The 17,660-nt window shown below is 42.5% G+C and overlaps 1 protein-coding gene across 1 annotated transcript; it reads left to right on the forward strand.

Annotated features, from left to right (window-relative positions):
* Positions 1 to 1,198: 1,198 nt before the first annotated feature.
* C2H19orf18 (chromosome 2 C19orf18 homolog) lies at positions 1,199 to 11,922 on the forward strand. The gene is made up of 5 exons (XM_041733690.1): positions 1,199 to 1,310; positions 4,330 to 4,422; positions 5,037 to 5,139; positions 10,652 to 10,818; positions 11,804 to 11,922. Exons 1-5 carry the CDS (start codon positions 1,283 to 1,285, stop codon positions 11,920 to 11,922), a joined length of 510 nt encoding a protein of 169 aa, XP_041589624.1. The 5' UTR covers positions 1,199 to 1,282.
* Positions 11,923 to 17,660: the final 5,738 nt, after the last annotated feature.

Here is a 17,660-nt window from a genome sequence, read left to right on the forward strand (position 1 = left end):
AACCAGTTGAACTAGCAACAGACTTAATGAGTAGCTTCAACCATCATTTTTACTAGTTCATGGGAAATAAAAAGGGGTAATGACATTTCACTGCTATGAGTTTTCTTTTCAAGGCTACAAACAGCTACAAACATCTGCAAATGTCACTAAGCAGAAAGGACTTACTTCAAGACCCAGAGGTAAGTCATTATATTACTCATTTGGTGAAATGAGAACCAAAGTCTGGGGTCCTCCTATTTGCTATACCAATGTGTCTTTTTTTGTGTGAGTATTTGTTAGCATGGTCTATACAATAATATAATTAGATAAGCATTGCTTGGAAATTAATCCTATATTATTCTCTCTCTGTAAGCTGTGCTTTCTTTTAGGGGTGCCTGGGTGGCTCAGTGGTTGAGCGTCTGCCTTTGGCCCTGGGCATGATCCTGGAGTCCCAGGATCGAGTCCCACATCGGGCTCCCTGCATGGAGCCTGCTTCTCCCTCTGCCTGTGTCCCTGCTTCTCTCTCTCTCTCTCTCTCTCTCTCTCTCTCATGAATAAATAAATAAATCTTAAAAAAAAAAAATGAAATTGCCAGGCTTCTCTTTCATTTCACTTAGCACACACAGAAACTGAGACCGCATCAGGATCATTTGAATGTGTCTCTATGACTTTAATTGTAATTTGGGGCATGTTTTGGTGGCGGACCCATATGAATCCAGATACGGAGGCCTTGCAAGTGTAAAATGTTCTTTATAATCATCTGCCTTCTGTGACTCTGAGTCCTGAAACTCTGTGTGTCTAAAACAGAGAAACTGACCTTAACAGTTGGTGAGGTCAGGCCCCAACTCTTTGTGAAGATATGTGGTAGTTATAAACAACCTCTATTCTGTACAAGGGAAATGCTATCTGCACAATACAATAGCATCTAATTTCTGTAGGAGGAAAGGATACTGCCATGGGGCCCTCCCTGGCACTGGCTCTCTGACCTTTTGCCACAGACCCCTTCAAATCTGTGAGGTCCTCAACCAGCTCATGTGACTGCAAAAACAGACCAGAAGCCAAATGCATTATGTTCTTACACTCTGTATTCATAAAAGTATACACTAGATGCAAACAAAAGAAATTGCAAATTAAGTCACATATTTCAATGAGGCATTGTAATAAATTTATTAACAGCATTACCATCTTAGCTATTAGGTCCCCTTGTCTAATACCAAGTTATTTCTTTATTTTCCTAAATCTATCTTAAACTTGTCTCTTCTCTCTGATTCCTTTGAATGGCCTTCTAGCTCTGAGATCTACTATGCCCAACCAATTCCCAAGGCATCATGGTAAGTCAAGGGATCTGGGAGGGTGGTGGGGATTCAGGGACATTCCCAAAGCTGTTGTGGTGTATGGCTCCAGAGGACACCCCCACAGTGCTCATCACTAATTTGTACAGCCCTTTATGCAAATTAGAAAAAGGAGTCCCCCTGGATGGTTGATTCAGGCATGATGCCACTCAGAGCAGATTAGGAAATAGCACATGTCAAAGAATCAGGAAATACAGAGAATCTTAAAAACACAATTAATACATCCAGCAATCCTGGACACATTATTGATTTTTTTAAAGCTTAGCTATGAATATTTCACTTGCCTGTTCACCCCCATACTGCCAAAGCCAAGAGACCTGGGGTTCTAATCTTTACCTTGAAACCAACTTGTGCTGTGAGCTTCCACTAGAGAGACCTCCGAGGTGCCTGAGCTTTGGGTTCCAAGTGCAGGTTCCAATATGGAGATAGAGGGCAGAATTGTTTTAGATTATTGAAGACTCAGTTTTCTCTGTAATTCTTAGTGCTTGGTTATATGGAAAGAAGCTTAATTGATAATAAAGAAAATATTCATTCCAGTTTTCAGCTATCATGTTGAAAGTGGACAGAATATTTCATTAAAAAACTGGCAAAGGAGTTGGGAAATATAATCTCTCTCTCTCTCTCTCTCTCTTTAAGTAGGCTTCATGCCCAATGTGGAGCCCAATGTGGGGCTTGAACTCATGACCCTGAGATCAAGACCTGAGCAAAATCAAGAGTCAGATGCTTAGCCAACTGAGACACCCAGGTGCCCCTAATCTAACATTTTTTTTAATTGAAGTATAATTAACATAGTATCCTGTTAGTTTCAAGTGTATATAATCTCATATCTGGTGTGTAGGCTAGGAACAAGTGCAACTTCTATAAAGGGCCATTGACTATTCTTAAAATAAAAAAGAATGTATATACTTTTTGGCCCAGAGTATTGAAATATACCTGAGATTTATTTTTAATCAGATATGATAAGACATACAGATGTGGAAATTATTGTTCATGAAGGAAGAACATTATACTCACAGATTTCTAGAAGCAGGAAGCAGAGGGATGAGAGGGAAGAGCATGGCCCAGAGTCTTTATTGGTGTTTTCAAGGGAAGGAATGGGTGACGTGGGTAGGTACACTGAGTAGTGGAGAGTTGGAATGATTTTGGTGGGCTCTGGGCTATAGGAGTGGTTTCTAGTTGTCCAGCACCTGGCCCTGGGATAATTTAGGGCAGGGAGAACATTGGCTTCGTGCGTGAGAGGTAGTTAGGAGTGTGGGCTCTGGATTGGATGGTTTAGATCAAAGGCATGCTCATAGGGGAGTTGTTTGAGATTTGTAGGAAATAGCCCTGGGAGGGACAGTCTGTCCAGGATCAAAGCCTCAAATACCAAAGTTTCAAAAATATAGAAAATAGGAAACCTGACTGGCTCAGTCAGTGGAGTGTGCAACTTTGGTCTCAAGCAACTCATATGTTGGGTGTAGAGATTACTTAAAAACAAAATAACTTAAAAATACAGAAAATAAGAAAATATAGTCAATATACACAGAAGTTTCATTTCTAGGAGATTTTATTAAAAAGTGTTTCTCAGGGTGCCTGGATGGTGCAGTTAGTTAATTATTTGACTCTTGATTTCAGCTCAGGTCATGATCTCAGGATCATGAGATTGAGTCCTTCTTTGGGCTCTGCGCCCAGTAGGGATTCTGCTAGAGATTTTCTCTCCCTCTGCCCCTTCCCCCATGCCCACTCTCTCAGATAAATGAATAAATCTTTTTTAAAAATATGTTTCTCATTTCTCTAACCCACTTATTCTCCTTTTCTTTTTTTTTAATTTTTTTAATTTTTATTTATTTATGATAGTCACACACACACAGAGAGAGAGAGAGAGAGAGAGAGAGAGAGGCACAGAGACATAGGCAGAGGGAGAAGCAGGCTCCATGCACCAGGAGCCCGATGTGGGATTCGATCCCGGGTCTCCAGGATTGCGCCCTGGGCCAAAGGCAGGGGCTAAACCGCTGTGCCACCCAGGGTTCCCTTATTCTCCTTTTCTTCATAATGATTTTCACATCTATTTTTCTTGTTCAGCACAACCCCCAACATGTTTACCTTACTCTCACCCTTGTTTCTTCCATCACTGGCAACATACGAGCTGTCAAAAGAGAGTATCTGCATCTCCCTTCCCCCATCTACCTGCAATTGCACCCTTGTTCTCTGCCTTCCTTCCTTTCCAGGGCAAGGATGGCCCCAGCCAGTGAGCCAGTATCCATCTCTGCCAACTCACAGGTGCTACTGGCAATTCTCTCCCCATTTCCTGTAGTATCACAACTTAGAGTATCACTCCCATTCTCCTATGAATGTACTGTCAATTCTCTCATCTTAGAAAGCAAAACCCATCTCTTGATCCCATAAGCTCTTCTGGAATATGCCCTGACCGATCCCCCGCAACACCAAATTCCTCAAGAGTTTCTAAAACTACTGTCTTCAATTCCTTTCCTCCTGTCCTCTGTTGAACTGTTAAAGTCACTAGGGCAACTCCACCACACACCACATTGTTAGCACTGCCTGAGTCTTCTTCCAATGACCTTCCCAGGGTCAAACCCAGAGGCCATATTGATATCATCTGTAACTCATTTTTTCTCTCTGCCCTAGTATTTCATTGGGAAAACCTGAAAGCACATAGGAGAGTAGAAAAAAATCATAGAGTGAACACCCACATTCTCCACGCCTGTGGTCTACAATTATGCATTTTACACCACTAGCCTTTTCATAGCCCAGGTTCTTTTCATCATGCTCACCTGACCCTCATTGATGGGTGAACTTCAGGGAAGTTTTTAGTTTAGTTGCAGAACTCCTTCTGCACCAGAGAAAAGGAGGGCCAAGTGCAGGACAAAGATCACCTCAATGTGTCAGATTTTACAAGTGGCTGAATAATGTACTTACTTTGCCAGTTGTTCTTTCATTTAAAATTAAAATTAAATGATATGAATGATAACTCTCTGGTCATTTTTTTTTTTAATTTCAGGTACTGGGAAGGGTGATACACCTAGCCCTATAAAGAACAACCAGAGTTTTAAGGCACATTCGACACCCCTGAACACCGACACCTGGAATGCAGGTTCCTGGAATGGCATTCTTGATTTCTCTCTAACACCCTTTCAGCACAGCACTGCACACCCTGAGACCATCAATGCAACATGTGAATTGTCAAACTAAAGCCACTCTCCAGGGTGCCTGGATGGCTCAGTGGTTGAGCGGCTGCCTTTGGCTCAGGTTGTGATCCTGGGGACCTGGGATCAAGCCCTGCATCAGGCTCCCCGGGGAGCCTGTTTCTCCCTCTGCCTATGTCTCTGCCTCTCTCTGTGTCTCTCATGAATAAATAAATAAAAGTTTTTTTAAAAACCACTCTCCTTTCAGCTACAGAGATGGAAGGTGCTGCTATACAGAGCCAGAGATCCTGTGTCTCTACAGAGTGAAAAAGGGCTTTGACAAAGGACAAGAGGCAGAGGAAGCAAAGGGAGTTAGAGATTACGTGGGAATTCTAATTATATCTGTTCACACGGGCTGTGCAATCTAGCCTCCATATTTTTAAAAATCAAGGATGCTATCTTTTATGGTACTTCTGATTTTGTCTCCCATCCCCTTTTGGAATAACAATATGATTAACAAATCTATTGACTGATAGACACAAGTGAAATGAAATTTTATGAGAACTTTTCTTTCCATTTTCAGCACTGATTCCACACAGATCTGCTCTTGTTCAAGTAATTGTAATTGCGTGCGTAGCCTTCAGCATTGCCCTGATATGTGGAATTACTATTTCCTATGTGATATAGTAAGTATATACTAAGTATCATTTACCATCCTCAAATAAGACATAACAAACTAACTAGATTATTATTTAGTATCAACAATGGTAATGATGATTCTTATAATCACTAAATTTTTTTTTTCTTTTTTTTTATTTTATTTATGATAGTCACAGAGAGAGAGAGAGAGAGAGGCAGAGACACAGGCAGAGGGAGAAGCAGGCTCCATGCACCGGGAGCCCGATGTGGGATTCGATCCTGGGGTCTCCAGGATCGCGCCCTGGGCCAAAGACAGGCGCCAAACCGCTGCGCCACCCAGGGATCCCTCCTTTTTTTTTTTCTTTTTTTTTTTTCTTTTATTTATGATAGTCACAGAGAGAGAGAGAGAGAGAGAGGCAGAGACACAGGCAGAGGGAGAATCACTAAATTTTTATAGTCTTTCTTTTTTTTTAATTTTTATTTACTTATGATAGTCACAGAGAGAGAGAGAGGCAGAGACACAGGCAGAGGGAGAAGCAGGCTCCATGCACCGGGAGCCCGATGTGGGATTCGATCCCGGGTCTCCAGGATCGCGCCCTGGGCCAAAGGCAGGCGCCAAACCGCAGCGCCACCCAGGGATCCCTTTATAGTCTTTCTAAATTTCCACACCAGCGTTTTTCAGAATATGGACCATACTCATGTTGGGTCATAATATAAATTAAAAAAAAAAATAGGACAGAATACAACTTAGTAGGATAGAAAATATTAGAAAGCATTACATGTATTAATGTAAATGCTGATTTTTAACTTTTCAGACAGACAAATACACAGTTATGAGGCAAAATGTATTTCCTTTTTTTTTATTTTTTTATTTATTTATGATAGTCACAGAGAGAAAGAGAGGCAGAGACACAGGCAGAGGGCGAAGCAGGCTCCTTGCACCGGGAGCCTGATGTCGGATTCGATCCCTGGTCTCCAGGATCGCGCCCTGGGCCAAAGGCAGGCGCCAAACCGCTGCGCCACCCCGGGATCCCCAAAATGTATTTCCTATTGTGGACCATGGTCAAAATGTTTGAAAGCCACTGTCTAATATGCTTCCATCCTTCCAAAAGGTGATGTTCTAAAGTGAGCTTGATACTTTGACAGGAATCTAAGGCAAAGCAGAAAAATTGTGACTGCTCTCTTTTCATTAGACATTTGTTATTATCTGGGAAAACAGTAGCATTTGGGGAAGATACTTCATTTTGTTTGCACAAATAAAGTTTGTGGTCAAGCTCTTTCAAATGATGTGATCATTTAGAGTTAGTATTAGACAAAATGCAGACTCTGAATTTATGCTATTCTGACCATAATGATATACTGATTCCTTCTCCAAGATTCAGTGCCAGGATTCTGTTATATCCCATCAGAAACAGCGTGCGGAAGTAATACATTATTTGATCTACTGGAATTGAGCATGAACACAAGGAATATGTTGGCATGTATGGGGTAATTTTTAAGATACTCATTTTAGGACCACCTTTGAGTATGTCCTATAAAGGCAAATAAAATTAAAGGTAAAATTGAAGACATTTTACAAATGAGAGGGTGTAACCAGCGTGTTTAGTTCTGAGATATATAACATGGTGATCTTTCACTCTATTCATGTAGCTGCATTTTCAGTTTATTTTCATTAGTATAGACAATGATGTTAATATTGAGAGAGTTTTCTAATATAATTCACTAAAACATCCTCTGGGACTTGCAATGCCCAATTATGTTGCTGAGCTAATGTCAACTCTCAACAGCTTTTATATTTGTGTTATTCATAGGGCCACATCAAGCTATTTTAGAGTATGAGGCAAAAGGAAAAATATATCCCCCAAAGTACATGATTCAATGTAATTTCTAGTGCTTAATTTTTTCCAGGAATAGATTTTTTAAGAGTTTTCAATTTATTTATTCATGAGGGACCCAGAGAGAGAGAGAGAGAGAGAGAGAGAGGCAGAGACACAGGTAGAAGGAGAAGCAGGCTCCATGTAGGGAGCCCGACGTGGGACTCGATCCCAAGTCTCCAGGATCACGCCCTGCGCTGAAGGCGGAGCCACCCAGGCTGCCCCAGGAATAGATTTTGAAAATACTATTGTTGTATTGTTGTACAACTGGTAGTGCAGCGGTTTAGTGCCGCCTGCAGCCCAGGGTGTGATCCTGGAGACCTGGGATTGAGTCCCATGTCGGGCTCCCCGCACGGAGCCTGCTTATCCCTCTGCCTGTGTCTTTGTCTCTCTCTCTTTCTGTGTGTCTCTCATGAATAAATAAATAAAATTTAAAAAAAAGAAAGAAAATACTATTGGTAAGTTTGCTTTCATTTAAACCAGGAAAGTAAAATAATAATAAATTCTGTTTCTGGTATAGATAAAATATTTAAACTTAAGGTGAATTTTGATATACTACTTTTCAAATTGGTAATACATTATCAACTTCTTTAATGTTTTGGAAAAAAATAACTACTTAAAAATACATAAAAAATATGGGGCACCTGGGTGGCACAGTCGGTTGGTTGGGTGTTGGTTTTGGCTGGGACCAACCCAATCTCAGGGTTGGTGGATCAAGCCCCACCTGGAGCTTCACACTCAGCCAGAGTCAGCTTGGGACTCTCCTTCCCTTTCCCTCTGCCCCTCCAGAGCCCACCCCATCTCTGAAATAAATAAATAAATCTTAAAACAAATTGTATTTTTTAGATTTTATTTATTTATTCATGAGAGACACACAGAGAGAGGCAGAGACATAGGCAGAGGGAAAAGCAGGCTCCCTGTGGCAAGCCTCATGTGGAACTCAATCCCAGGACTCCAGAATCACAGCCTGAGCCAAAGGCAGATGATCAACAACTGAGCCACCCAAGCACCCCTTTAAACAAATTTTTAAAAGGATTCTGTTTATTTATTTGAGAGAGAGAGCAAGAGAGAGCAGGAGTAGGGAGAAGCAGGGGAGGGGCAGACCCAGAAGGAGAAATAGACTCCCCACTGAGTAGGGAGACTGATCCTGGCTCAACCCTAAGACCCTGGGATCATGACCTGAAATGAAGGCAGATGCTTAAGCCAGTGAAGGACCCATCCAACCCTAAGTAAATAAATCTAAAAAATTACATAAGAGACCCCTGGGTGGCTCAGTGATTGAGCATCTGCCTTTGGCTCAGGGCGGGATCCCCATCTGGGGATTGAGTCCCACATCAGGCTTCCTGCAAGGAGCCTGCTTTTCCCTCTGTCTATGTCTCTGCCTCTCTCTTTCATGAATAAATAAAATCTTTAAAAAAATAAAAATTATGGGATCCCTGGGTGGCGCAGCGGTTTGGCGCCTGCCTTTGGCCCAGGGCGCGATCCTGGAGACCCGGGATCGAATCCCACATCAGGCTCCCGGTGCATGGAGCCTGCTTCTCCCTCTGCCTGTGTCTCTGCCTCTCTCTCTCTCTCTCTGTGACTATCATAAATAAATTTTAAAAAAAAAGATTTAAAAAAAAATAAAAATTAAAAATACATAAAAACATATATAAGGGGCTCACCTTTTTCTTTTGACTCAGGTTCCCATATGGTTCATCATAGCACTATTGGATCCTATGTTTATTTGAAATTTTGATATTGGTTTATCACAGATTTTTTTCATTCATTTCAATTTAAGGTATTGAGCTACAATATTTACCATCATTACTGAGTTGTTTTTTTCTTTTTTTGGCACATCTTGCAATTGTAATAAAGACATTGGGACAAGACCAGGATTTGGTTAATTACTCCTTTTTTAAAGATTTTATTTATTTATTTAATTTATTTATTCATGAGAGAGAGAGAGAGAGAGAGAGAGAGATGCAGAGACACAGGCAGAGGGAAAAGCAGGCTCCATGCAGGGAGCCTGACGTGGGACTCGATCCCAGGACTCCAGAATCATGCCCTGGGCCAAAGGCAGGCGCTAAACCACTGAGCCAGCTGGGCTGCCCTATTCTTTTTTTTCTTTTTTAAGATTTTATTTATTTATTTATGTATTCATTCATTAGAGACACACAGAGAGAGAGGCAGAGAAAGAAGCAGGCTCCATGCAGGTAGCCCAATGTGGGACTTGATCCTGGGACCCCAGGATCACAGCCTGAGCTGGAAGGCAGATGCTTAACCGCTAAGCCACCTAGGCATCCCTTGGGTAATTATTCTTTTTTTTTTAATTTTTTAAAAATTTATTTATGATAGTCACAGAGAGAGGCAGAGACACAAGCAGAGGGAGAAGTAGCCTCCATGCACCAGGAGCCCGACGTGGGATTCGATCCTGGGTCTCCAGGATGGCGCCCTGGGCCAAAGGCAGGCGCTAAACCGCTGCACCACCCAGGGATCCCCGGGTAACTATTCTTAATGATGTTTAGGATCAGCCTAGTTCTTCCTAATTACATACATCAAACAGAATTAGGAAGGTATAAAAAAAAAAAAAAAGGAAGGTATGTATGTTAGGAAAAAGGAAAGCATTCTATTACCCCTTTTCACATAGCTGCTTGAAAATCCACTTCCAGGGCTTATTCTGGGGTGGGGTGAGCAAGGCACCTACCTCAGGTACAAAATTTAAGAGGGTGCCAAAAAACTCAGTCATCAAGATGAATAGTATTTTATTTTATTTTAAAGATTTTATTTATTTATTTGATAGAGAGCACAACCAAGGGGAGCAACAGAGGGAGAGGAAGAAGCTGGCTTCCCACGGAGCAGGGAGCCCAGTGTGGGGCATGATCCTAGGAACTGGAATCATGACCTAAGCTGAAGGCAGATGCCTAACCAACTGGGCCACCCAGGTGCCCCAAAATGAATAATATTTGAAGGCAATATTTTATAAAATCTAAATTTATTTCACAAAATATCCACAATGAACAAAATAACAACATTTTAAATACAGGATCAGTAACAGTGCCAGGTCAAGCTATTTCAGAGGGTGAGCAAAAGGAAAAATCAGTAATACCTAGATGGACTTTATTTAAAATGTTGATATTTTGTTCATCATGGATTTCTTGGCATTCATTTTTCTTTTGTAAAATATTGCATTAAGATATTATTTAGCCTAGGGATCCCTGGGTGGCTTGGTGGTTTGGCACCTGCATTTGGCCCAGAGTGCGATCCTGGAGTCCCGGAATCGAGTTCCGCATCGGGCTCCCGGCATGGAGCCTGCTTCTCCCTCTGCCTGTGTCTCTGCATGCCTCCCCCCCCCCCGCTCTGTGTGTGTGTGTGTGTGTGTGTGTGTTTATCATGAATAAATAAATAAATCTTTTTTAAAAAGATATTATTTAGCCTAAAAAGAAGACATTATTATATTCTTATATTATTTTGTGCCCTCCATGAGTTCCTTATTCCCCTCATCTAATGCTGGTCCTGAGCCACATTGGGCATCCTTGCCCATCTTCTTCCTATCAGTGCACACCAGAGCCCAATCTGCTTCTGCCTCCCTCCCCTGACTACCACCATGTACCAGTGACTTGTTTCCAGTTGAAGATCACAGGATTAAGATGTAATGATTTACCGTGAAAATTGTGCTCTTAAATTCATCCACATTATTCTCCAGTCGGCTGGTCCAGGCTGAGGAAAGACAGCAACTGGTGTGGCTTTATAACAATGTCAGGATACCATTTCTGGGAGATGAGGACGAGGTCTCTGAGGATGAGAGCCAGGATGAGTCCACCTACCTACTTCCAGAGAATGAGAAAGAGCTGGAAAAGTTCATTCACTCAGGTAATTAACCCACCAGTTTATCATGTCAGATGCAGAGTCACGTGAAAACTGAGCTGGACTTGATGGTTTGTTTTTCAAAGACAAAGCTAGGAGGGATTTAATGGAGTTTGGGGTAATAAAAGCAAATGTTTACAGTCAGACCTACAGAAATGAACTGTTTTCATCACATTACACAGAGAGCAAACAGCCATGGGTTGCTTGGTCCCTTTTGTGAGGTAATTCCAAGGACCAGAAGCAGAGTTCAGGGGACAAAACTTTCCCCAGACTACACATTTCCCTTTAACACACTTTACAGTGTGGTGTTATTCCTGAGTCTAGAACATAGACAGGTGTCTCTCTGTCACAGTTGGCCTCCCTCTGATGTGGGAACAGGATCCAGGCCCAGAAAACAGACCCTTGTGTGAGAGATGCTCACCACGCCTGCAAGTTTTTGTGAGGAGAAGGCAGGATGTGTGTTCATATACACCTGATTTTATAGAAGTTCTGAGATTCTTGGATTTTCAATTTAAAAAATTCTACAGCAAAAATATGTAGAGTGTGGTGTCTGATTCAACCATAGAGGCATCCCTGGTATGGATCTAAAATTACACACAAGTAAAATCATGCTATTTGCCTTTCTCTGACTGACTTACTTCACTTAGCATAATACTCTAGCTCCATCCATGACATTGCAAATGGCAAGATTTCATTTCCTTTTATGGCTGAGTAATATTCTATTGTTTATATATACCACATCTTTATCCATTTGTCAGCTGACATTTTTTTTAACTGGTGTATTTATAAAGCCTGTATATAAGAAGTGGGAAAATAATTTCATTTTTTTGAGGGAAAATAATTTTAAAATTCAATTTCCACCATCCTTTTCAGACAAATAACATTCATTATATCTTGAAAATTCTATTTATACCTTATTTTTCCAAGTTTTCCCCTCATATCTTTTGTCTTTATTCCTAAGTATCTCAATAACATTATGTCTACATTTTAGTTATTAGATCCAAAAGAAGAAAGCGTATGGAAAACAAGAGATTGAAGAATGAACAAATGTTCATACAGGATACAAAACTGAACAATTCTCTGCACAGTGTATTCTCAGAGAATCTATGAGAGCAAATGAAAGAAATGCAGAACGTGGTAGCCAGTATGGAGCCAACAGTCACAGGGACAACCCACAACTGGGGACCTGAGAATGACTTACTCCTGGAAAGCTCTGTTCAGAGCACTCTAAAGAAGAAAACTGGAAGTATATAACAGAAAATAAATCCATATGTACAAAAAATCTTGCTTTTTCACTCTTATAGTTCATTTTATAACTATAACTTAATTGGAAAGGAGAAAAATCCAACTTCATGAGTACGAAAGAGAAACTGCCAGGATTTTCTTCTCTTTTCTTTTTTAAGATTTTATTTATTTATTCATGAGAGACACACAGAGAGAGGCAGAGACCTAGGCAGAGGGAGAAACAGGTTCCTGTGGGTAGCCCGATGCAGGACTCGATCCCAGAACCCTGGGATAACGACCTTAGCCAAAGGCAGATGCTCAACCACTGAGCCACCTAGGTGTCCCTATTAATGTTTTTAGGATATTCTTTTCTTGCTCCCTAACCAGAAGCACAAATAATTTATTTGGGCCATCTGGCAGACCAAACTAAGAAATCACTCTCATGATACAAAACTTTTCCAGGGATATTATCTATCAATTCCAGTAAATTGTTGCCATTTTACTCACATGGAGACAGAGAATATCAAAATAGTTATGGCAGTGTATTAAGTTACAATCATCCCTGTTTATTGTTTAAATATTTTATTTATTTATTCATGAGAGACACACAAAGAGAGAGAGAGGCAGAGACATAGGCAGAGGGAGAAGCAGGCTCCATGCAGGGAGCCCGATGTGGGACTCAATATGGGACTCAATCCCAGGTCTCCAGGATCATGCCCTGGGTCAAAGGCAGGCGCTAAACCGCTGAGCCACCCAGGGATCCCTTCATCCCTGTTTTTAAGGAGCTGGTATCTAGTGAGGAAAAAGGGTCTTCAGGCAAGGAGCTGTAAAGCATGGCCAGTTGTAGTGGATGCTATAAACTGTGGAAATACAGGAGTCAAGACTGAATCCAAATGGGTCAGTGCTTTGGAAAATGGTCTGATGGTTCCTCATAACGTTAAACACAGAGTCTCTATGTGACCCAGCAATTCCACTCCTTGGGTTATGTCCAAGAGAACTGAAAAGACACCTACACACACACACACACACACACACACACAAAGACACCTACACGAAAAATCTGTGCACAAATGTTCATAGCAGCACTACTCATAAGAGCAACACAGTGGAAACAATCCAAACGTCCATCAACTGACAAAAAGATAAATAAAATGAGGGGCTAGCCATACAACGCAATGTTTTTCAGCCGTAAGAAAGCAAGAAATACTGATACATCTACAACATAGAAAAACCTTGAAAACATTATGCCAACTGAAATAAGTTAGACTCAAATTTTTAGTCACATATTTTCCAATTGCATTTATACAAAATGCCCTAAACAATCACATCCACAGAGGCAGAAAATAGATAAGTGGTTCCAGGAACTGGGTGAGGGGAAAAAAGGGAAGGACTGCTGATGGTTGTGGGGTTTCTTTTTGGGGTAATGAAAATATTCAAAAATTAAATAATTGTGATGGTTGTACAAGTTGGTGAATATACTAAAATAAAAACACAGGATTATATTCTTTTTAAAAGAGTAAATTTTGTGGGTATGTGAAATAGATCTCAAATGACCTGTTAAAAAATTTTTTTTTGTCTGAGGGTGAACTGAAGGCAGACTTGGGCTTCCTGACTCTTCCTTTCAGTTTCAATCTTTCCTAAATTAAGAAAATTATAATAACAACAAAAATCCCAAAGTCCAAAGAATCTTTCAGCCAGCAGTTTGCACCACCTGCCTGGGTGGTGCTTCAAGGGTAGAGTACCATAGGGCATTGGAGGCCCAGGGGCAGCAGCCTGAGGAGCTACACCAACTCACAGCCCCTAGGCCTAGATGGGCCTTCAGTGTCCTTCACTGCAACCTCATATCCTTGCACAAGACGCACTCCTCGCTCCTCTGAGATAAAATCCTTTTTTTTCCCAAAGATTTTATTTATTTATTCACGAGAGACACACAGAGAAAGAGGCAGAGACACAGGCAGAGGGAGAAGCAGCCTCCTTGCAGGGAGCCCAATGTGGGACTCCATCCTGGGACCCCAGGATCATGGCCTGAGCCAAAGGCAGATGCTCAACCGCTGAGCCACCCAGGTGCCCCTCTTTAGTCAGTACTTGAAACTTACTTTTTCTGATTTAGATAACAATGAAATTGATATTTTGTGATTTTTATTTTTCTTGTTTTTGAAAAATTCTAATGGCTTGAGTTTCATTTTTACTTTAATATTCCCTCCCAGATTTTCATCTAGCTAGGCTTAATTTTAGGAAAGAAAAATAATTTACTAATATACTAATTTACTAATTTATATAATTTACTAATTATATAATTTATTTTAGTCTTCTTTACTTGGCTATAGTCTAGCATCAACTAGATGTTGAGCAATGAGTTATTTTAGTCTTTTTTTTAATGTTGTTATTGATATGATAGTCTAACTCTGGTGTATTTATTTGACATGATTAAACCCCGACGAGGGGATCCCTGGGTGGTGCAGTGGTTTGGCGCCTGCCTTTGGCCCAGGGCGCCATCCTGGAGGCCCGGGATCGAGTCCCGCGTCGGGCTCCCGGTGCGTGGGGCCTGCTTCTCTCTCTGCCTCTCTCTCTGTGTGTGTGTGACTATCATAAATAAATAAAGAAAAAAATAAAAAAAAAAACCGACGAACCCGTTACCTTGCCTTCAGAAAATCCTGATAGTTCTAGTTGTTGGGCACTTTCTTTACTTGCCAGAACCATTCCCTTTCCCCTTGCTTCTTTTCTTACCATTTCCCCCATCATACAGCAGATTGTAAGAATAGCATTACTTATGATAAAAGTGCTAAGAATTCAATTGAAATAAGTTTATTTTGCTAAAGTTTTTTGTTTTAATTAGTGCTTAAAAGTATGATGCCTTTAAAAAAAAAAGTACGATGCCTAAGTGGTTGAGTCAGTTAAGCATCTGCCTTTGGCTCAAGTCATGATCCCAGGGTCCTGGAATCAAGCCCCACATCAGGCTCCCTGCTCAGCGAGGAGCCTGCTTCTCCTCCCGCTCCCCCTTCTTGTGCTGTCAAATAAATAAATAAAATCTTAAAAAAAAAAATCAGTGCCTTCTGAGGGGGGCACTTGACAGGGTGAGAGCACTGGGTGTTATACTATATGTTGGCAAATCGAAATCCAATAAAAGAATGTACAAAAAAATCAGTGCCTAAATGTAATGCAATACAGTATTTAATAGGCAGCTTTTGTAAATTATTCTCCATAAAATGAAATTCACTTTCAGAATTTATTGTTAGCCATTGGCGCTTTTAAGAGTCGAATGTGTTTATTCTCATCTCTCAACCGCAATAAATCATTTGCTTTTATTATCACTAATTTTAATAACATATTCTTTCCAAGTAAAAAAGTCTATCACTGGGCAGCCCGGGTGGTTCAGTGGTTTAGCGCCGCCTTCAGCCCAGGGTGTGGTCCTGGAGACCCAGGATCGAGTTCCGTGTTGGGCTTCCTGCATGGAGCCTGTTTCTCCCTCTGTGTCTCTGCCTCTCTCTCTCTCTCATGAATAAATAAATAAAATCTTAAAAAAAAAAAGTTTATCAGTTAATAGAAAATGCTTCCTTTTTGTGATGACTGATTTAATAAAAATTCAATTGTGTGAAAATTAGTAACAGGAAACCTCACTAAAATGTAGTGATGAAGCTTCAGCAGGTGTGAGGCTCTCACACCCTATCACTTGTTGGGCTGGCGAGACTGGGGACCTCAAAACAGCGACCCCAGGCCAGCAGCCTCGCAATAAGGCCGCCTTGCAGCCCTACCCGCCCTACCCTAACTCAGCACACAAAGACCTGTAACCCTTGCCCTAACTGGAATGAAGCCCTATCTCCATCTTCCTGCCAACACCCTTACCTCCCTACCCTAATTTAGCTTACAAAGACCTGTAACCCTTGCCCTAATTGGAATGCCACCCTGCCCCCATCTTCCCGCCGAAATATCTTTATAGAACCCCCTGCGGTTTGCCTGGGCGCGACTTCCCTGACTCAAGCCCCTCCAAGTCGTCATGGAACCTCGCCCGGGAGCACTCCCCATTAAAGCACTCTTGAACCTACTGCCTGGCTCTGCCGTTTTGTTTTGTTTTGTTTTGTTTTAATTTCTCCGCCGTTCATTTGGGAAAAAACTAACATTTGGTGCCGAAACCCCGGGGGAGATCAAGGCCCCACGTTGGTGGGGACCCTCTCTCCTCTCGCCACCAGGACCTTAACTGAACCCAGCGCCTGGAAACGCCGGGTAAGCCCCTGATTCTGTGCCTCCCTCCGAGTCGTCCTGCCTGAATCCACGGCCGCGCCAGGGCACCTCTGCCGAGCCACCGGGTGGCTCTCCGCCGGTCCCTGGGGATCAGGAGACGTCCTCATCCTCACGGTGAGCTCTGTTTCTGTCCATGACCCTGAGAGCTGCAAACGGGGACGCCTGTTTTCAGTCTCTGGGTTACCAGGCAGGAATCATGGGAAGTGCCCAATCCAAATTCGACCCCAAAACCCCTAGTAGCTAACTTTAGTCTGGGGATATTCCCATGACCTGAGGAGACAACACCTTATCCATTATTGTACTGTAGCCTGGCCTCAATACCAATTAGACAATCAGTCTCAATGGCCTCCAGAGGGTACTTTCGATTACCAAAGTCTTATGGCTCTTGATAATCTTTGCAGACGCCAAGGCAAGTGGCTCGAGGTTCCTTATATACAAGTTTTTTGGGATCTGCGCTCTCGTCCCTCCCTCTGCTCTCAATGTTCGACTACCCAAGTCCTTCTTGCCTGTACCGCACCTCCTAACATACCTCCTACCAATTCCAAGGACCTCTACTCTTACTCCCCTTCTCCCCTTTCGGAAACCGAAAACCTCACACATCTTCCCACCCGCTCGGGACCAGCGGCTCCTCTACACCCCCCCTTACACTAACCTAACCCCGTCCCTCCTACTCCCTCCGCTCCGACTCCCCCATCTCCTCCGACTTCCCTTCCGGTCGCTGCCCCGGACTCGGTCTCAGCAACGACCTTGTCTGTCCCTTGCAGGAGGTGGCAGGGGTCGAGGGAGTGGTCCGCGTTCACGATCCTTTCTCTTTACAAGCTCTCTCTGATTGGAAAACGGCTCTTTTTCTGCCAACCCAGATAACTATATTAAAGAATTTCAATATTTATCTCAGGCCTATGACCTCACATAGCACGACCTCCATGTGGTGCAGACCATGACTCTCACTCCTGAAGAGAGAGAGCGCATTCAGGCAGCGCGCGGGAACACGCAGACCAGGCCCATCTCCCGGCCGCTGCGATGCGGGTGGGCGCCCACGCGGTCCCGGCGGCGGATCCCGGGTGGGATTATCAGGGCGGCCAAGATGGCCGCCGACGCCACAACCGCTTGGAGCAACGCTTCCCGGCGGGTATGAAGGCGGCCTCAAACAAGGCGGTCAATTATGACAAACTGCGAGAAATTGTTCAGAACCCCGATGAGAACCCTGCCATGTTCTTAAATAGGCTTACGGAAGCCTTAACTCAGTGTACTCGTTTAGACCCGGCTTCCCCAGCGGGGGCGACTGTGCTGGCGACCCATTTTATTTCCCAGTCGGCGCCAGACACTCTGAAAAAACTTAAAAAGGCAGAGGAGGGTCCTCAAACTCCCATCTCAGACATGGTGAA

Source organism: Vulpes lagopus, chromosome 2, assembly GCF_018345385.1.
Source record: "Vulpes lagopus strain Blue_001 chromosome 2, ASM1834538v1, whole genome shotgun sequence".
In the NCBI taxonomy this organism is placed as follows: Eukaryota; Metazoa; Chordata; class Mammalia; order Carnivora; family Canidae; genus Vulpes; species Vulpes lagopus.

Excerpts from the sequence above, each read along its gene's own strand:
- C2H19orf18 (XM_041733690.1), top strand. The coding sequence starts at position 1,283 with ATGCCCAACCAATTCCCAAGGCATCATG. Across the intron at positions 1,311-4,329 it reads CCAATTCCCAAGGCATCATG|GTACTGGGAAGGGTGATACA; the intron begins GTAAGTCAAGGG and ends TTTTAATTTCAG. Across the intron at positions 5,140-10,651 it reads ACTATTTCCTATGTGATATA|TCGGCTGGTCCAGGCTGAGG; the intron begins GTAAGTATATAC and ends ATTATTCTCCAG.